At 46.6% G+C, this 21,657-nt stretch overlaps 1 protein-coding gene across 1 annotated transcript in view; it reads left to right on the forward strand.

The window, feature by feature from the left end:
* The window catches only part of P2rx7 (purinergic receptor P2X 7), a 40,171-nt gene extending 18,989 nt beyond the window's left edge, over window positions 1-21,182 (forward strand). The window contains exons 6-13 of the mRNA XM_038345557.1: window positions 1,516-1,596; window positions 2,286-2,415; window positions 3,087-3,223; window positions 10,464-10,554; window positions 11,874-11,939; window positions 12,383-12,532; window positions 14,828-14,929; window positions 19,122-21,182. Of these exons, the coding sequence (XP_038201485.1) occupies window positions 1,516-1,596; window positions 2,286-2,415; window positions 3,087-3,223; window positions 10,464-10,554; window positions 11,874-11,939; window positions 12,383-12,532; window positions 14,828-14,929; window positions 19,122-19,619 (1,255 nt within the window). The 3' untranslated portion in view covers window positions 19,620-21,182. The remainder of the gene's footprint in view (window positions 1-1,515; window positions 1,597-2,285; window positions 2,416-3,086; window positions 3,224-10,463; window positions 10,555-11,873; window positions 11,940-12,382; window positions 12,533-14,827; window positions 14,930-19,121) is intronic.
* Window positions 21,183-21,657: the final 475 nt, after the last annotated feature.

The raw sequence follows: 21,657 nt of genomic DNA on the forward strand, positions 1-21,657 counted from the left end.
CCCAGTGGCCTGACTAACACTTTCAAGCACTGGAAGGCAAGGAAGAAACCCCCAGTTCCAGCTTGATTCCCTCATGTCCTTCAAGTGTGTTATGACTTCAGAAATACAGTCTTATCAACTCTGTGTGATAAGAACCAAGAGCAATGGTAATAGCTTATTTTGAGGACTCCCACCCCCACCCCCAGCACTTTCCCATAGGGAAGTATCCCACATCTGGCACTGAGGTTTTCATTTAATTTTTTTTTTTTTTTTTTTTTTTTTTTTTTGGTTTTTTGAGACAGGGTTTCCCTGTAGTTTCTAGAGCCTGTCCTGGAGTTCATTTAAATTTTTATTTAATAACTCGTGTCTTCTAATGGAAGCACTGTCTTCCTAAAGTATGAAGTTTAAAATATCTTTTTGTTTATTTGTTTTGTTTCTCAAGACAGTGTTCTCTGTGTAGCCCAGATTGTCCTGGAACTTGCTCTGTAGACAGGGTTTTACTTTGTAGCTTTGGCTAACCTCAAACTCTCTAAGTAGACCAGGCTGACCTCGAACTCACAGAGATCCACCTGCCTCTGCCTCCCGAGTGCTGAGATTGAAGGTGTGTGCCCCCACCACTTGGCATTTGTTTTTGTTTTTTAACCTTCAGCCTGTCTCCATCTTTCATAGATTACCAACTGCTGGTGGTCTTGCTCATCACTGTATCCCAGGGCCCTGCTCCGTGTCAAGTATCATAATTATTTGCTAATGAATGGCTGGCTAGCTGGTGGGTGGGTGGCCTTCCTGTCGCCTGGAATTTTGGTTCCTCTAACTCAGTGTAGAACTAAAGGCTACCCAGCGCCTCTGATGAATGAATGAATGAATGCTATAGATAACTCTGTGTGTGGTCCTGTGATAAAGACTGGACATACCTAAATAAATTGCCATTCAGCCTTGCAGGGACTCCAGGCCAATCCAGGAAGCCTCAAACATGGCTGCGCAAGAGCCGACTGGCACTGACTAAAGGCCAGTCGTGCTCACTCGGTCTCAGTTTCAAGTTTACTGGTGGATGAGGGCTTGACACCAGCCACAGTGGGAGCTTTTATGGCATGGTAATCAGCTAGTGGCATGTGTCTTGTCAGATGTTAACACGTCACCGCACACCAGCGGACATGCATTGTGTCAGTGTTGGACGTGACACTGTCATTGTAGTGGGGGTCTCAAGGAGGGTGAAGGCTTCTGGGGGAAACTACAGGTTTTGTTTGTTTGTTTGTTTGTTTTTGTTTTTTCGAGACAGGGTTTCTCTGCGGCTTTAGAGCCTGTCCTGGAGCTAGCTCTTGTAGACCAGGCTGGTCTCGAACTCACAGAGATCCGCCTGCCTCTGCCTCCCGAGTGCTGGGATTAAAGGCGTGCGCCACCACCGCCCGGCTGAAACTACAGGTTTTATGGAGAATTTTGCTGTATTCATTTCTCTTCACTCAAAAGCACAAAACCATACCCTCTGATCCCATGGACTCTTTGTCCCTGAGGTAACCGGCCCTCGTTCTTCTCTCTCAGGCCTGCACTCTTGGGGAGCGCTGAAAACTTCACTGTACTCATCAAGAACAATATTGACTTCCCCGGCCACAACTATACGACGTAAGCATCGCAAACGCCTGGTGGTATGCGTCAGTTGTCTAGGTTGTGGAACAAAAGATCCCAAACCTAGGGAGCCTGGGAATTACAAGAGCTTTATCCCTCTCACATCTGTGGCTCGGCAATCTGGCAGTGTCTTTGCTGGGTGGTTCTGGCTCATGGTCTTTCCAGAGCTACCAGTCAGAGCTTCTGTTGGCTTTAGGTTTGCTTAGGGCGGAGTCCTTTCCCACCTTTCCCATGTGACTGAGGCAGCAAGGCTAAGTTCCTCACCATGCTCGTCTCACCCAAGGACTGTGGGAGTATCCTTAGGACATGGTGGCTGCATCACCAGAGCAAGTCATCTGCATAGTGGATGGGCAAGGGTAACTGAGATGGAAGCCACAGTCTTTGGAAGTGATACCCAACCAATTCTGCAATATGCTGTTGGTCACAAAGATTGTTCAGGACATTCTACAAGGGTCCACAGGGGGAAGGGGAGCTGCCACACAGCTCACGTCGATGAGCAATGGACCTGTTGGTAGTAGATTGATGTCAAGTTCAGCAGTGTCCCATTGGGAGCTTGACATCAGCAGTGATGAAAGCGTTTACACCACGGTAATCAGCAAGCACTACTTAGCAGGCATTGGTCTTCCCTTTAGAGGATGTTAAAACATCTGTTGTTAAAACATCTGTTTCTTTGCCATTCTGCACAGGAAAAACATTTTTCCAGATCTGAAGATCCCTTGTACCTTTCATAAGACTCAGAACCCTCAGTGTCCCATTTTCCGACTAGGGGACATCTTTCAAGAAGCAGGAGAGAACTTTTCAGAGGTAGCAATTCAGGTCGGTGAAGCATTTATACGTGTGTCAAGGGGTCAAGGTTGTCAAATGACAAATAACAGTGTCCGGTGGTAGAGGCCGACATTCTGGCTCCTAAAGTCATGGCTCTCATTTATTTGTATGTGGTAAACCATACCCAGTGCTTCAGGGAATCCCAGGGTCCTGAAAGAGCTACTTGGTGCGTTTCTCCCTTGGCTTCAGGAGCAAATCACCACTATGTGCCATATTAAAAGAGCACACATTTGCCTCTGTACCATGAGCAGGTATCCAGCGTCAGAGCTGAAGGCGGTGTCAACAGCAGGTGCAGGAAAGGATGCATGCTTGCATTTCTACCTTCCCCACTGGTGTTTCTTGTGTTCGCTTATTGGTTGATGGTCACTTCCTCCACTTATTTTTTGTTTCGAGGTAGGGTTCTCTGTGTGGCCCTGGCTGTCCTGGAACTAGCTCTGTAGACCAGGCTGGCCTCGAACTTAGAGATGCGCCTGCCTCTGCCTCCCGAGTGCTGGGATTAAAGATGTGCACTACCACTGCCCGGTTGCACTGAAACCTTTTAATGAGTATTTCCCCACAGAGCGAAAATCGTCCTCGAGAAGATATTCCTGAGTGGAAGAGTGTTTGATGGTTACATAACCCCTAACAGGCTTTGTGACTTTTCTTGTTGATTTTCCCCCAAGGGAGGAATCATGGGCATTGAGATCTACTGGGACTGTAACTTGGACAGCTGGTCCCATCGCTGTCGTCCCAAATACAGCTTCCGCCGCCTGGATGACAAGTATACCAATAAGTCCTTGATCCCTGGCTACAACTTCAGGTAACAGTACCAAATGTACCAATGGGCAGAATGAGCAAATAGAAAAGACAAGGTAGCTGCTATATACCAATAATGGCACACTGGCAAAAATGTAAGTAAATAAAACAGTATAGCTCATCAACATTGCTAGTCATTAGGGAAATGCAAATTAAAACCACAAAAAGATGAATCTGTAGGCCCAAGGAGATGGCTCAGTGGGGAAGGGTGCTTGCTGCTAAGTACAGAGACCTGGGTTTGATCCTCAGAATACACACAGTGGAAAGACAGAACTGGTTCTCATGAGCTGTCTTCTGACTTACACATGTAGGCCATGTGTATGCATGTACACATGCACACACACACACAATAAATATATAAATGTTAAAACTGAAAAAAAGTGATACAACTGTGATACACTAGAATGGCTAAAATTTTAATAGACGGGATGGAGAGATGGCTCAGCAGTTAAGAGCACTGGTTGCTCTTTGAGAAGACCCAGGTTTGATTCCCAGAACCCAACATGGTGGCTCACAACCATCCATATATCCAACTCTAGGGGATTGATCTAATAGCTTTTTCTGACCTTTGTGGGCACCAGGTGTGCACACAGTACCAAACACACACACACACACACACACACACACACGCACACACGCACGCACGCACTCACGCACACGCAAGCACACGCACACACCCACGTATTTATATATAGTTAAAACATTCTATACATAAAATAAAGATAGAGCCTTTAAAAAAACATAAAGCAAAAGAATTCTCCTGGGGCCCCTCCCACTCTCAGGAATTCTCTCATTTTTCCTTAATGAATCTATATTTGCTCTGTTTAAACAGTAAATAAAATTTTTAAAAAACAAACAAAAGAAACTTTGTACATTAACATTCATAGTAGTCTTGCTTATTAGCAGCAAAAACAACAACAACAAAAAAAACCCTGAGAAGCCAAATGTCAAGCACAGAGGAATGGCCACCCTGCAGGGTATGTGTACAGTGGAGAGCTACTCACTACGAATAAGAAAGGAACCAAGTACTGATACACGGGATACCTGGGAGAGTTACAGGTATCATCTACAGACGTTAGGTTGAAAGGTCGACCTAAATGGTTTGTGCCACATCACATGATGCCATGGGATGGCTCAGTGGGAAGGGTGTGCGCTGCTGTGCCCAGTGACTGAGCTCAAGCCCCAGAATCCAGATGACGGAAGGGGAAATCACTTCCTGTGAGTAATCTCCTGGCATTCTTCACAAGTACCATTGCATGAGCACAGACAGGCAGACAGACGCATGCACACAAGCATGCGCGTGGGCATGGGCTTGTGCATACACACACACACAATTTAAAAGATGAGAGAAGACAGAATAGTGAGTTCTGGCTGGGAAGGAACACTCTGAGTTGAAGGAATTTTGATGAAAATATAAGGAATTTATTTGTCGAAACCCATTACCAGGCATGGTGGTGCATGTCTTTAATCCCAGCACACAGAAGCAGAGGCAGGTGGATCTCTGTGAGTTTGAGGACAGCCTGGTGCATCAACAAGTCTCAAGCTAGTCAGAGCCACTTAGAGAAATCTTGCCTCCAAACAAACAAACCATTGAACATGCATTGTGAGAAACGTAAATGATATCTCAATAGAACAAACAGGTAAATCTAAGTAGAGTATTTCTAATGGGGGTAAAGTGCTCTGGAAAAAAACAAGCAAGTTACTGTGATGGGAAGATGTGGCCTGGGAAGCCTCTCCAAGCAGGAGGCAGGGACCCTGCAGGCATGGCTCCCTTTCTAGTTAAGAGGGAGGACAGGAGCCTGGGCTCTGAGAAGAAACTTGGAAAATAACTCACATCTGTGAGTCCCTTTCCCATGCAGTCTAGACTAGCAATTCTCAAAATGCAGCACTCAGCAGCAGCGTCACACAGTGACTCAAAATGCAGATTCCCGGGCCCGGCCTAGACCTCCCGATTCAGACTGGACAGCAGTGGCCTGTGGTCTGCGTTTTCACAAATCTCCGTGGTGCTCTGCTGCGCACTCGAATCCAGACACTGCTGACACAAACACCTATCCTCAGAGCTCCCTCCTGGAACCCGCCTGGGTGCTTGCGATGGAGCAGAGCATCACAGAGCCTCCTCACCCCAACTTAGCAAGTACCCACACTGGAGCAAGGTCCCCTGGAGACTTTTATTATAATTGTCCTGGAGACAATTATTATAACATATTAATATTATATATTAATTATATAGCATACTATATATATATTTACTTATTATTATATTATCCATTTATTTCTTTGTACCTGTAGAATATTTTAAACCTTGTGATGTTCTACACAAACACCTGGCTTCCTCTTTTTCCTGAAAAGCTAAAGCATTTAACACAAAGTTTAAAAACTTTAAATAACACTGGGCCCATATGGCATGTGACAGCATTGGATGGAGCTGGATATAGAAAGAGCATGTATGTGGCTTTGACGGTGTCACTGCCCTTGCTACTTCTTTATGCCCTTCAACGTGACCTGCATCTTTGATGCCTGGCCCCTGTGGAGATCCGGCCTTGATTCAGCATCAAACTGGCTGAGGCTTTTTGCCTGCTCGGGGTCAGTGACGTTTCACCAGGGCTCAGGAAGAGGCTCTCAGTGCAGGTCGCTTTTCGATCACCCTCATCGAAGAGGACGATGTTCTGAAGAGGCCGTGGCCATTGGCAAGAAAGAAAGGACACGATGAATGGTCCCCTGACTGTCCTGGGTGCTTTTATTTAGCCATCAGCCAAAACATGCAGGGCAATGTACCAGTCAGACATTGGCCAAAGTCCTCCTGTTCTCTGAGCCGAACCTAAGAACATCCGCTCCTGGTGGGATCCTCTAGAGGCCTGAAGGGTTATGACGTCAGCATTCTTTTAGAATAGAGTGTTAGCAAATTTGTTGTTGAATGAGCACCAGGAGAACTCTTTGGCCAAAAATAAATTGCGGAGCTCTGATAGGCAAGAGAACAAGTTATTTTCAAACAGCATCACAAAAGGGAAGGAAATTACAGGCTATATGAGGAATTTGGGAAAATATAGCTTTCTTTTTTACAGGAAGTTAAAAAGTTCACATTATATAACTTTGTCCTCAAGAAAAAGATCTATGGGGGCTGAAGAGATGGCTCAGTCAGTAAAGAGTTTGCTGTGCAGGCAAGAGGATGTGAGCTGGGCTCACTGGAATCCATGAAAAAACCAGGCCTCATGGTGTTTGCCTCGAATCCCAGTGCTGGGCAAGCGGAGACAGGAGGATCCCTGGTTTGCTGTATAGGCAGTCCAGCCATGCCAGTGAGCAGCAGGTTCAGGGAGAGACCATCCCTGACCAAATAAAATAGGGAGTGGTGGAGAGAGATTCCTGATGCAGCCCCCTGGTCTACACACACACAAACACACACACACACACGCATAAGCACACACACATGCACGCACACACACACACACACGCACAAGCACACGCACATGCACACACACACACACACACACATACACACACACACTAAATAAAGAGGACACACAGAAGATCCTCTTCTGGTGAGCCTAACCCTAATCCTCGCTGATTTATATGTGTGATACTGGGGTATAAGATGCCTTTCTCAGGCCAGGCGGTGGTGGCAAATGCCTTTGATTTCAGCACTCGGAAGGCAGAGGCAGGAGGATCTCTGGGAGTATGAGGTCAGCCTGGTCTACAAGAGCTAGTTCCAGGACAGGCTCCAAAGCTACAAAGAAATCCTGTCTCAAAAAATCACACACACAAAAAAATCTCAGGTCCAGAGCATGTATGGATAAGGATTAGTTTACTGTGGCTACTGAAACAGATTGCCACAAACAGCTTAAGGCCAGAGGGGAAGTCTGAGACCAGGTGTCGGAGGGCCTTGCCCTTTCTGAAGGCTTAGGGAGGGGTCTTCTGTTGCCTCTCCCGCTCTGTCAGCTCCAGGAATCGCTCACCTTACAGCTGAACCACTCCAATCTCTGCTTTCGTCCCTGAGTGGTTTCTCTATGGTCTTCAAGTCTCGTTTCCATCCCTTTAGTTTATAAGGATGCCACTAACCATGGGATGCAGGATTGCCCAGAAGCCGGGGAAGCTCTTCTTGAAATTTGCAAAACCATGTTTTTAAATAAGGTCAAATTCACGGTGACAGCCTGGGGTCAGGGGCTTGGACCTATCTTCTGGGGTCCACTATTGACTCCATTAGGTGCAGAAAAGCATCCTTGTCCAGTGTTCCTCCCTGACTCACCACCTGGCTGTACTGGCATAGACTCCTAGAGCTTCTCAGACCCCTGAAACCCGTCTTTGGCATTCAGGCCCAGAGGCCCCCTTTTTGAATAGTCTCCCCACATAATCCTTGCCTCCATGACGGTTTACAATGGCAAGAGCCCGGAAGCAGAAATCCAAGTACTTACAAAATTAATTTTCCCAGAAAGACCAACCACAAGCACGGAGTGCTGACGCATGCTGGCTTGTGTGTTGGAAAGTGAGTCATTCCCCAGAGCAGGAAGGAGGGACCCGTCTTGAATGAAACAATCAGATTCAAGACAAGGGGAACCCCTCTGGCTAGAAGCAGACACTGAAGTGCCTGAGATTGGCTGATTCAGTCTCTGGTTTTTGGTTGGTTGGTTGGTTGGTTGGCTTGTTGGTTGGTTGGTTTAGTTTGGTTTGATTTTTCAAGATTTTCCCTGACTGTCCTGGAACTTGCTCTGTAACCAGGCTGGCCTAAAACTCACAGAGATCCTCCTGCCTCTGCCTCCTGAGTGCACCAGCACCACCTGGCTTCAGTCTCCAGTTTTGAGGACTTTTCACAGGAAGGATCTGGGCTATTCCAGGTGTTCTGGCAGAGCATCTGTCTTCTGTTTTCTTCTCTTACTACACCTGGAAACAGGCTGTGAACAACTCAGAAAGATGTGTGTCTTTACGTAAGAACCACCTGTAAAGGGCGGAGAGATCAGGCCAAAGCCTTAAGAGTTTGTGGTTTTATTGTGTTGCATTGGACTGCATTGTTTAGTTGCTGTTTTCTTTTGCTTTTTTGAGGCAGGTTTTGACTATACAGTCCAAGCTAGCCTTGAATTCCTTGTGTAGCCCAGGCTGTCCTTAAATTCAAAGCAATTCTCCTGTCTCAGTCTTCCAAATGTGAAGATAATAGGCACTGTTGGGTTCAGGGGGGTCATGCAAAGATGGGGACAGACCACAAAGGTCTAATAAACCAGAGGCAAACTTTATTTCAGGAAAAACATAAAAAAAATCTCTATAAGGCTCCAAAAGCTTATCAGCTAACGGAGACCACAGCCAGAGATGGACTTGTAAGGCTGTGGCAAAGGCTGGTTTTCAAACTCCTCCTTTTATAGTAAGCATTAGGCATGAACAAAGGAATTTTTTAAATCTCAAGGTAAAACTCAGATACAAATTTTCCTTCTTTGCAATTTCCATTAACAGAGTTTTTCAGTTAAACTAGTGTTTATATTTGGTCCATTGTTTTCCCCGGTGTTCCGTGATAGTGTTTACCAGGGCTCTGCACCTCCCCTGACACTGCCAGTTTCGCATAGCAGGGAAGGGCATGGGAAAATGTACAACCAAAAAGTCGAAAGTCACGTACATCCCATCATTTAAAAGTTAACTCAGCTCACATCAGTTGGTGGTCATGAGCTCCCAAAGGGTATCTAAAAGCTGATCCTCAGTTTGCTGAGCGACCCTAAGATTGCAGAGAGCCGCTTCAGCCTCGCAAATAGAGCTATGGGTTGTAAAGCGGAGTAACCCACTGTTAACAGTTAATCCTTAAGCTGCTGAGAAAGCTGCTGACAGCCTGCTCTCTTCTCCTAGGCTTACAACTTTATATTTTTTTATTTCTACTTGTTTTGGAATCTACATTTTTATATTCTTATTCATGGACTCTTCAGTATTTACCACCATACCCTGCTAAACATGTAGTTTAAATCTTCCTGATTATTTATGAAAAATAAAATATCACACATACACACACACACACACATTTAACTTCTGTACCTGTTTGGGGTGGGTGTGATTTGTGCCAGGTTAGCTCAAGGGGATTGACATGGAGAGGTCACTGTCACTGGACTTAAGTCTAATGCCCACCAATCCCAGAAGATGGGAGCAGAACACCCCATCTAGGGCTGCAAGAGAAGAGCTGGTTTAGTCAGAGACAGAGCAAGGGGAGGGGGAGGCCCAGATTGTGAGGAAGGGCAAGGCAGGCTGGGGAGAGGGCTGAGAGCTGCTGATTTGAACGCTGTCATTAGGCACTGGGTGACAAGAATTTTCGTGAACTATATGTCTGGCCCTGGCGCCACCCGCCTCTGTGTGCCAGAGGGTAGAGAAATTCTGGCCTGTTATGAGAATTAGATAGACAAGGTGGTAGCAGGGTGGCCTGAAGGTTTGGATGTGGCCTTCATAGGCTCACACAAGATGAATTTCAGGCTGCTGACCTTTGGTTTGCCTGTGTGGCTAATGATTGGCAGAGAGATGAACGCAAGATCTAAGACAGCACAATTACGACAGGTTCTTGAGCTCTCCCCGGTAGGCAACAGAGGGCTGAGGCTCACGCTCTCCTTCCCTGCTTTGTTCTAGAAGCCATGCCTGTTATCACTCAGGAGGCAGAGGCAGGAGAATCTCTGAGTTCAAGCCTAGCCTGGTCTGCAGAGTGAGTTCCAGGACAGCCAGGGCTACAGAGAACCCCAGTCTTAAAAAATCAGAACAGAGGGAGACAGGGCGATAAAAGTCTGCCATGATGGCACACACCTTTAACACCAGCAGTTGGAGGCAGGCAGATCTCCGAGTCTGAGGCCAGCTTGGTTTATGTAACGAGTTCCAGGAAGCCAGGGCTACACACACACACACACACACACACACACACACACACACACACACACACAGAGACTTTGTCTAAAAATAAGAAAAGAGAAATAAACACATTGCCTGAAATTACTCTTTAATGTTTCTTTGCTTATTGTTGATCTTATATTGCCTTAAAAGTTGGATGTTTTCATAGGAAACTAAAAGCCAATTTTTGTTCCTCTGCGGTGGGAGCAGGTGAGGTTATTTGAGGATGCTCTTTGGTTCCAATTGTCAGAGAGTAATTAGAGGGCTGGACTGTACTCTCTCCTCTGCCAACTGTGGCAGGCATCAAAAGCCGATGAGGAAGACCAGATTGGCTGCTGGTTTGCTCTTTCTCCCCAGAAGATACCAGCACGTTCAGCGATAGTGTTGTGAATGTGGCTACTTTTCTCCCATAGATACGCCAAGTACTATAAGGAAAACAACGTGGAAAAGCGGACGCTGATTAAAGCCTTTGGGATCCGCTTTGACATCCTGGTTTTTGGCACTGTAAGTCTCTCCTTCCTGTCACTGTCTAATTGTGGATGCAGTGAGGCGTGAAAGCTAGCCGCCACAATCAGGAGTTGGCTCTGTGCAATTCACTTGTGGAATGATAGGAGGAAAAGATGTATTTGGGCTTCTCCTGATGAACAAACCATCTGGAAAACCATGGAACACGACTGAGGAACAATTCAAATATCCAACCTTTGTTTGATTTTTTCCGGGCCAGGCTTTTGCTTTAAAAGCCAGCCGGCCTTGAATTTTCAATCCTCCTGCCTCATCCTTCTAAATGCTGGGATTTTCGGTGTGCACCACCACACCTAGCTCTAATATTCAACATTCCAGATACTTTAATACTGAGCTAGGGAGATGGCTCAGAGGGTGAAGGGCAAGCATGAGGAACTCAGTGCAGACCCTCCAGAACCCAGGGAAAAGACTGGGCATGGCAGTGCGTGCATTCCTGTAATCTCAATACTGGAGGTAGAGAGAGGAGGATTCCAGGGACTCAGAGCCACCAGGTCCACTGAGACACTCATCACAAAAGCAATCACGCAGAATGTGGAAAGATGTTCCAAAATCAAGGTCTTCTACACATTTGCATGGACATGCACACTTGTACATATACATGCACACATCACAGACACCACACACACACTCTAAAATAAGTAGGCAAACAAAACCAACCAAATAAATAAACAACACCTGATACTGAGCTGGGGTATAGCTCAGCTGGGAGAACGTGTGCCTAGGAAGAAGACTGGCTTTGGTCCCCAGCACGTGATTGATGCCACACTGTAACAAAAGAATCAGTGAAATGCAAAGTTGGGTGTGGCGGTGCAGGCTTTTAATCCCAGCACTCCGAAGGCAGAGGCCCGTGATCTCCTCTCAGGATCACACCAGATTCCAGGCCAGGAAAGGCTACATAACTAAGACTCTGTCTGAAAATACATAAGGAGGAAGAAAGGGACAAGAACTAATAAAATATAACTGGGCGAATGGAAAGGCCATTGAGAGTGGACCGTGCAGAGACTAATAAGAACACATAGGGGTGTGGGCATATCTACTCCCCAAGTTAGCCCACACTATGGGAGAGTTTGTCTGAAACCCCCATCTCATATGGAGGTTCTCCCCTTACTGACCACATCTCTCTAGAGCATTCTAGATGGCAGAAAGGGGACGCACGATGTCTTGTGGTCTCTGTGACAGCTGAACACTCGGATGTGTGCCTCAGTGCCTTCACCGTCTTCTGCACCGACTGCAAGTTAACAAGAGAAGGCGCCAGGCGCCGCTCTGAGTTCAGCTGAGTAACGCTTCCTGCTCTGTTTCAGGGAGGAAAATTTGACATTATCCAGCTGGTTGTGTACATTGGATCTACACTGTCCTACTTTGGCTTGGTAAGAGATTCTCTTCCCCATCCTTTATAAAAGTGATTCAGGCTGGGCAGTGGTAGTGCACGTCTTTAACCCCAGCACTTGGGAGACAGAGGCAGGCAGATCTCTGTGAGCTTGAGGCCAGCCTGGTCTATACGGTGAGACCCAGTCTTGAAACACTTGGAAATAGCAACAAAAAGAGAGAGAGAGAGAGAGAGAGAGAGAGAGAGAGAGAGAGAGAGAGAGAGAGAGAGAGGGAGAGAGGGAGAGAGAGAGAGAGAGGGAGAGAGGGAGGGAGGGGAGGGGGGAGGGAGGGAGGGAGGAAGGAAAGAAAGAAAGGAAAGAAAGAAAGAAAGAAAGAAAGAAAGAAAGAAAGAAAGAAAGAAAGAAAGAAAGAAAGAAGAAAAACAAAGAAAATGTTGATTTGGCGGGAGAAGTCTCACTGGCGCGGTGTTTGCGGTCCACAGGCCACTGTATTCATCGACTTGCTCATCAACACATACTCGAGCGCCTTCTGCAGGTCCGGCGTCTACCCCTGCTGTAAGTGCTGTGAATTCTGTGCGGTCAATGAGTACTACTACAGGAAGAAGTACGAGCTGGTCATGGAGCCAAAGTCGGTAAGGCATGCTGCTCCCGTCAGACACCCCCCCACACACACACACAGATTCCTCTAGGTGGCTAAAAACATAGACCATTCATCCCTAAGTGGGTAGGTTTCTTGGTAACCCCAAACAGCTGTCTCTCTGATGAGTGTTTTTGGTTTTGAGAAAGAAAAGAAGCAAAAATGGAGAAGTTAGAAATACAGGGAAGGCGAATTTTTATGTTCCAGCTTTTGTCATTTATTAAATTGGCACAGCCCCTTCCTGACCCCATATAATACAATGGCTTCAAAGAACAAATCATTTGGCAGTGACTAATAATATTTAAAGGGAGTGTTTAATATCCTAGGTTTTCCATTTCTCCATATAAAGAGAAACCTTTATACAAGACACACATGGTACATGTGTTTAGAGGACGGTCACTAAATTTTGTTAAATTATTGATAATGCTTGTTAAATTACTAATAATTAAGGAATAGTTTAGGAATAGAGCATTTGCTCAGCATGTGTGAGGCCTGGGTTCGATCCCCAGTATTGCTAAATAAATGAATAACTAACAGGAAGAAACAACATCTATCCATATGTCCACTGGGTGAATGGTGAAAGACGCCGTAGTAAACAATTCTCGACTTAGGTATTATTAGCAAGAAAGAAAATAAAGCCGTTGGCTACTTAAATACACACACATCACTCACTGGAAACAGTGAGGTAATTAATTCCATTGCATAGAAGGCTGAGACAAGAAGAACAAGGGCTCCAGGTCAACCTGGAGACAAGAGCAACAAACACCTGGAAAATTAGATGTGGTGCCTCATGTCCTAGCGCAGGAGATGCTAAGGCAGGTGGATTGCCACGAGTTCAAGGTTAGTCTAGGCTACAGAGTAAGACCTCATCTCAAAAAAAAAAAAAAAACAAAAAAACAAAAACTGGGCTGGAGAGATGGCTCAGAGGTTAGAGGTTAAGAGCATTGCCTGCTCTTCCAAAGGTCCTGAGTTCAATTCCCAGCAACCACATGGTGGCTCACAACCATCTGTAATGGGGTCTGGTGCCCTCTTCTGGCCTGCAGGCATACATGTAGACAGAATATTGTATACATAATAAATAAATAAATATTTAAAACAAAAACAAAAACTAGATACACACTCATATGAACGGAGTGAGGGAGGCGGGAAAGACTGAGACTGGTCACTACTTTGTCCGGAGTCATACAGAGTCAAGCTGAGATTGCGCCTGAGTCCAGCCGGCCTCTGAATTTGTCACAACAGCTTAGGTAATGACATCAGCAAATATCCAAGATGCTTTGTCCACAAAACGAATAAAAGATTCACAGTTTATAGGCTAAAAAGACAACTGCACACGCAATCTCCACCTGTACAGTCTCTACATGTACATTTCATACACATAGATGGATACATGCACATGTGTGTCCTGGACCCACACAATAGTGCTGGTGGCAGTGGGCGCTGGTGGCTTCTAGCCAAGAGCCTAAGGTAGGGGAGAAGCCACACCTGTCCTGTTTTGATTTTTATTACTTTGGACTTTGTGAGGCGGGTCCAGCCCACTCACTTGCCTGCTCCCCACGAGAAACTGCTGGCTCCTTGAAAACAAAGGTTACTTTATTTTCCCCCGGGAGCATCGCCATCCTTTTCCAGCAGTGGAAAGCACAGTTCATTGTTTATTGTCCCTTGTCCTCGTGCTCACGATGGGAATAAAAATCCAGCCAAGCTCAGTGTGGTGGCGCTGGCCAGCAATCCCAGCAGTAGGTAGACTGAGGCAGCAGGATGGCGGGTTTGAGGCTAGTCCAGACTAGAGAAAAAGACACTGCCTCAAAAAAGAAAATAAGGAGAGAAGAAAGGAGAGGGGGAGAGAGGAGGGGAGTGAAGGAAGAGAGGGAGGGAGGAAGGGAGGGAGGGAGGGAGGGAGGAAGGAAGGAAGGAAGGAAGGAAGGAAGCAAGGAAGGAAGGGGGAGTTTAGTTCACCTTTGTAATTAAAAACTCTACACTGCCCCGCCCATATGAGTGAAATTTAAGAAACACATAAACAATTTAAGAACTACACCACAGCCCCCAGCGTCTACGGACACTGAACTCAGGAGAGCTCAGCACAGGCCATTACACTGTGCTGGGGCCTCCCTGGACTGCGGCCAGGACAGCTCTCCAGTTAGGGCATGTGGGGATCCATGTCTGTCTCCCCTTTAGGTCTCGTTAGCTTGCTTGTCATGTGGTCGGTGTGGTGAGCAGATGAGATCACGTATATCAGCACCGGCAATTCCTGTAACCTGCACAGGGCAGACTTTTACCCTTCTTTTCCTAGACGTTAAAGTATGTGTCCTTTGTGGATGAGCCCCACATTCGGATGGTGGACCAGCAACTGCTCGGGAAGAGTCTGCAAGTCGTCAAAGGCCAAGAAGTTCCAGTAAGTGAAAACATTTCGTCTTTTTTTAGGAGATTTTTCTCTTAAATATAAACACTTGTAGATAGTTATATAAATCATAGTTGATGAATTTTAACAAAGTGAACATACTCACGGAACCAGCACCCAGATTGAAAAATTAGTTGTCTGGGAGCTGATGAGAGGGGAAAATGGCTCAGAGGGTGAAGCCATTGCTTCCAAGGCTAATGACCTGAGTCATGGGGAAGGAAAGGACCAATTCAGACAAGTTAGTCTCTGATCTCCTGTGGTACGTGTGCACAGGCATACACACATATGCACACACACGCAGGCATGCATGCACACACACACACATGCACAAGCATGCATACACACAAAAATAAATCTAATAAAATGATTTAAAATTAGATGTTTTAGACTAGGGGTATAGCTAGGTCATAGTAGAGTTTGGGGGTGTTTTGTTTGTTTTGTTTTGGTTATTGGTTTTTTGAGACAGGGTTTCTCTGTGTAGCCTTGGCTATTCTGGAACTCACTCTGTAGACTAGGCTGGCCTCGAACTCACAGATATCTGCCTGCCTCCACCTCCCGAGTGCTGGGATTTAGCAATATTTATCCAGAGGAGGAGAGACAGAGAGAGGCTGAATATTCCAGAAGTCCCTTTTATGCCTCTCCTGAATTGCCATTTTCCCTTGTAAACAGTCCCTCATCCTACATCTAAAGATTAGATTTTAGGTTTTTGTTATTGTTCTTTTGAGGCAAAGTCTCACTATGCAGCCTTGAATGGATTGGAACTCGTAGAGATCTACTTGCTTCTGAATCCTGAGGGCAGGGCTGAGTTTAAAGGTGTGCCACAACACCCAGTTTAAGGATTGGTTTTATTGATTCTAGACTCTTATAAAAGTCCAACTGTACAAGCAAGGTACAGCTGTCTACACCTGTAGTTCCAGCACTCAAGAGGCTGCAGGGAAAACACTTGGACACAGGAGTTCAGACCAGGCTGGGAATCCCAATGAGACCCTAAAGAAAATTGAGTTGTATAGTAAAGACTCTGAGTGGACACAGTCTGTTGAAAGTCTGACTCCTGTCACTCAAACTTTTAGTGAGTTATCTGACATTGCATATGGTGATAGTTCATTCTCATTTTTGTATAATTTCTGCATCATAAACATTACATTTATCTACCCATTCCAGCGTGGAAGGTCGTTTGGGAAGTTTCTAGTGTGGGGGCAAATGCCAGTCATGCCATGATGGCAAACATCTGTTGTGTGATTGCCTGAATCACGGCCAGCATATGTTTCAGTGTTAGAAGATACCAAGAATCAAAAGGCTGCAATCGTTTGTGTTCCCCATGGTTCTGGTCACTGGGCATCTTTGCCAGCTGTATTGATTTCCTGTGGCCACAACCAGTGACCACAAACCGGGTGGTTAAGCAGCCCGTTTGCACTGCAATCTGGAAGCTAACGGGCTGAGGTTAAGGTGTTAGCAGGGCTCTGGTTCCCCCTGGAGGCTTCGGGGAAGAACCCTCGGGCCAGCCAGCAGCAGCAGCCCTGGCTAGGCCACCAGTGCGGGAAACAGGCTTCTACCTCATCTCCTGTCTCAGCAGCCAGCTTGTCTAATTCATTCTCTGCCACCGGTTTTTGGTGAATGTTTTAAGAATGTAGTTATTAGACTCAAGAAAATTCCCTTTTGTGCTTAGCTTGTTTTTTTTTTTTTTATCATAAATGGATGTGGAATTTTAAAATATTTTTCTTTTGAAATAATTTGTGAGGCATATTTTTCCTGTTATGTGGTGAATTTCAATGATTGATCTAAGTTGGGGGATACTGGAGTTTGCACCTAAGTCCTTGAATATCTGGGCAAATGTAGCACTACTGAGAACTACACCCCATGTGACTTCGGGACAAAGTCTTGGTGAGCTGCCAGGGAGGATCCTCGGCTTTCTAAGCTGCTGGAACTTACTGGTTACCAAGGCTAGGTGTTGTCGTCATTATTGCTGTTTTTACTTTTTTACGTTTGGGGGGCTAACCACCCAGCTCCCAAATAAATACACACACAGAGGCTTATTCTTTCTTACGAATGCATGGCTTTAGTTTGACTTGTTTCTTGCCAGCTTTTCTTAACTTAAATTCTCCCACTACCCTTTGCCTCTGAACTTTGATCTTTCTCTATTTCTGTAGCCCTTTCTTTACTTCTTACTCTGTGGCTTGCTGCGTAGCTGGTAGCTGGTGGTTGGCGCCTGGAGTTTTCCTCTCTTCCTCTTTCTCTTGCGCCTAGATTTCCTTTCCCAGATTTCTCCTCCTATTTATTCTCTCTGCCTGCCAGCCTTGCCTATCCTTTTTCCTGCCTTGCTATTGGCCGTCTAGCTCTTTATTAGACCAATCAGGTGTTTTAAGCAGGCAAAGTAACACAGCTTCACAGAGTTAAACAAATGCAACATAAAAGAATGCAACACATCTTTGCACCATTAAACAAGTGTTCCACAGCATAAACAAACGCAACACTTCTTCAGCTAATATTCCCCCACAGCTAGGAGTGTGTATAGGCATGTGTGCATGTTTGTTCGTGTGAATGCATGTGTGTGCAAGTGTATGAACACCAGAAGTTGAAACTACTTGTTTTCCCCAATAATTCTCTGCCATTATTGTTTCGAGACTGTCTCTTACTGAACACGAAGCTCCCTAATTCTGTGGTCTGGTTGGCCAGGGAGCTCCAGGGAGCCTCCTGTCTCGGTGTCCTTGCCACTGGACTTGAGGTGCACCAGGGCGGCTTCTTACATGAGTGCTGGGGACCAACACAATCCTTATGCTTGCGTGACAGGCACTCTACCCACCGAGCCAGCTCCTTATCTTACAACTTTCCATTTTAATATGATGTGCTATTCTTCGTATTTCTTCATAGATTTGGTTAATATTTAGAATTTTTATCTCTTCTTGGAAGGAACTGATCAAAATTTTCATTTCTTATAATGTCCTTGAGGAATTTGGGTAGAAAGTGAACTGTTTGGCTGAGTGTGGTGGTAAATCACTGTAATCCCAGCGTTTGTGAGGTGCAGGCAGGAATATCAGGAGTTCAAGGCCAGCCTTAGATAGTGTGTTTGGGGTCAACCTGGCTACAAGATACTCTGTGTCAAAAAAAAAAAAGTATTTAGTATTTGAGACACTACACATTTGCCATTTGATGGCACATAAATTCAGTGATGTTCTGTTTGTTCCAATGCCACCTGGTCAATGCCACCAACTCCAGAACTCTTGCATCTTCTCAGAAAGAAACCCCACTCGGTCATGTAGGCCCGTCCCATTTCCAGCTGCCCCATAACTACTCGCCTACTTCCTGTTGGTCTGTCTGCTCTAGACATTTGCATAAGGTGGGTCACGTGCTGTGAGATCCTGAGCCGCACTCCTTTCAGTTAGCTGTGCTTTCCAGGCTCATCCATGAGATTGTTTGCTGTTGTTTCATTCGGGTTGTGGCTCAATAGTATTCCTGGACAGACACACTGCCTGCATAGGTCACCTTTTGTTTTTCTACCCATTAGTTGGTGGATCCTGGGGATTGTTTCAGCCTTTCATAAATAGTGCTTCTGCGACCATTCACGTATTCGAACTATGCAGTTTGAATGACTTGACTCAGGTCTTCACCCAGAATAAAGGCACATGCCACATAGACTACGTATGACAATTCCGGCAACTTTAAGAGATAACAAATGAGTTTGCCAGAGTCTGGCAGGCATGGTAATAGTAGGAATGAGTCAACCGATACCATCTGCTGTGTACTGGGCACTGCCCCAGGCCCCACGGTATGTAACAAGTAAACATCATTCCTACTTTCGTTTGGAAGACAACAGTCACCAAAGAAACATTAACTAGGGAGATCTGTTTAGAAGGGGTCGGCTGCCCACTGTCTGGGAGTGATGGAAGAAGCACCCAGGAGGAGACACACCCTCCAAAGGCAGCCAGGGCAAGGGCCAGGTCCCCGTTGATACCTGGCTTTTTTGAATTTCCTTTTCCAAACATATAAAGTGGAGACAAGCGTTTGTCTTACTAGAGGTTCGTAACATACTAATGGCAGAAGCAGCTGCCTGGTCCTGATACAGTTAAATAAATGTTAGCTGCTCCAGTCGCTGTAATATTAAATGTGATTGCATAGGTTGATACAGCTTTTGAACCTAAAACCCAAGGGACTGCTGTTGTTGAAGGATCTGGAAACTTGACTTTTTCAGAGGCCTCAGGCGGATATCGTTAACCTGTCTAGGCTGTCCCTCTCTCTCCACGACTCACCGCCCATTCCTGGACAACCTGAGGAAGTGCAGCTGCTGTGTAGAGAGGTGGCCCCCGGGTCCAAGGACAGCCCAGGCTGGTGCCAGTGTGGAAGCTGCCTCCCGTCACGGCTCCCAGAGAATCGCAGGGCCCTGGAGGAGTTATGCTGCCGGAGGAAGCCGGGACCCTGCATCACCACCTCAGAGCTCTTCCGGAAGCTCGTACTGTCCAGACAGGCCCTGCGGCTCCTCCTGCTCTACCAGGAGCCCTTGCTGGTGCTGGAGGAAGAGGCCACCAAACGCCGCCTACGACACTGTGCGTACAGGTGCTATGCCATCTGGCGCTTCGGCTCCCAGGACATGGCCAACTTTGCCATCCTGCCTAGTTGCTGCCGCTGGCAGATCCGGAAGGAGTTCCCCAAGACTGAGGGGCAGTACAGCGGCTTCAAGTATCCCTATTGACATGGTTGCCGCACTATGGTGACTCAGAGGAGCTTCTCTTTGCAGACCTAGCGCCACATTTTCAGACAAAGGGAACTTAGGTTTCCTCCCGCGTAAGCTCTTTGTGTGCTGAAGACCCCGATTAGACCAACCTGCAAGCGCACAAACCCATTCCACATGGATGAGAACCTGATGCAGATCTGAGCCTGGAGTCTGACCCTGGGCTTTAAAGTCTACATAGGCTCCTCATTTCCCAGCCTGCTTTCCCTGAACTAGCCTCAGACCAAATTGAGACAATGTAGGTGGATGTCTTGTAAAAGTTTTTACATAGCTCCGTGGATGCAAAGGTCTAACCCTAAAAACAAACCCTTTGGGATTTGAGAATGCCCAGAGAGGTAAAAGATAGCTACCAATTCTCAGACATATCATCCCGCTCCTCTCCCCCCTCCACCTCACCCTCGCAAACCAACCCAACCCTCAAGACCCAAAGACATTGTTTTCCCCTCCCCATTACAGGCAGCTCTGGTGTCTACACCCAGTAGTGGGTGTGTCCTCACATCTATTTTAGGACCTTGTTTTAAGAGGCTGACGTCTTCCACTTCCTGTCCTTGAACTCTTGCTGAGGGGAAGCCAGCCCAAGTAGAGAGTCTTGCTGTAGGGGGCGCCTCTGCTGTAGGGAACCCGTAGCTGCCCCACGGAAAGGTACTGACCCTCTGCCAGCTCACCGCCTCTAAGCCCCGCCACCACACGGGGAGAGAAGCTCCCTTCAGGTGATCCCAGACCCTACTAATGTGTGACTGAAACTGCAGGGGACAGGCTAAGCACCAACTGCGCAGTCAACCCAGAGGAGCACCTTCCCGTCTTAAGTCATTACGTTTGAGTGGAGGGGGGTTGGCACACAGCAATGGGTGACCGGGACAAGAGGAGGACATTGAGGCCTGGAGTCACTGCAAAATGCACTACTCTCTTGGGCAGCTGTAAGAGGATTCATTAACCCAATTTAGAAGCTATCAAATCTAACTTATACAAGGTATAGTCTGATCCTCATTGCTGTCCGAGGGTTCCAAGTGACTATTGTCAGAGACTGGTAGAAGCCACCTCTGTGTCTTTGACGTCCTGGACTTTACAGCCACTGAGTGTGGAGGCTGTCTGAGCACTCCTTTCAAAGGCAGCCCAGACAGCCAGGGACAGAGCGATTTTAGTGCCCATAAGGCCGAGGCAGGAAGGCTGGGAGTCCCAGGCAAGCCTGGGCCTCATGGCAAGACCATGCCTTTTTTTATTTTAAAGATTTGTTTTTATGTTCGAGTGTTTTCCTGCACCGTGTGCATGCCTGATGTCTGGGGTGAGTAGAGGGTGTCAGATCCCCTGGAACTAAAATTGCAGGTGGATGTGAGCCACCAGGTGGGTGCTGGGAACTGAACTTGAGTCCTCTGTAATAGTGGCCAGGGCTCCTAACCTGAGCCAACTCTCCAGCTTCACTATGTCTTTAAAAACATAAAATAATCGGAATCATTAAAAAGAGGGGGGAGAGGGGCTAGAGGGTAAAAGCATTATTTTCTGTGCAAACAAGAGGACAGCATCCACATAAAGAGCTGGCTCAGAGGGGGAAGAGTTTGCCACACGATTTGATGTCCACACGATCTGATGATGGCCACACGATCTGATGCCACACGATCTGATGCCACACGATTTGATGGCCACACGGAGTTCAACCCCTGGAACCTGGGGGCAGTGGAGCACCAACTCCTAAAGGCTGTTCTCTGACCTCCACACGTGCCGCACATGCACGTACTAATAATAAAATAAATTTAATTTTTGAAGGAAGTCGGTCCCCTTCACTGTCTTCTAAGCATATGTGAAGACAGTCACAGGTTTGGGGTCCTGCCTTCTGCAGAACAGAGACTGTGAGGATGGTCTGAGACCTTTATGTCTACTCCAAGACTAACCGGTGAAGGCCGCCGGCCCGGCCTGAGCCACACTGTGGACAGAGAGAACCGACTCCACAAGCTGTTCTCTGACTTCCACATGCGAACACTGGCACGTGACCACCCCCTAAAAG

The sequence above is a fragment of the Arvicola amphibius genome, chromosome 10 (genome assembly GCF_903992535.2).
Source record: "Arvicola amphibius chromosome 10, mArvAmp1.2, whole genome shotgun sequence".
Taxonomy (NCBI): domain Eukaryota; kingdom Metazoa; phylum Chordata; class Mammalia; order Rodentia; family Cricetidae; genus Arvicola; species Arvicola amphibius.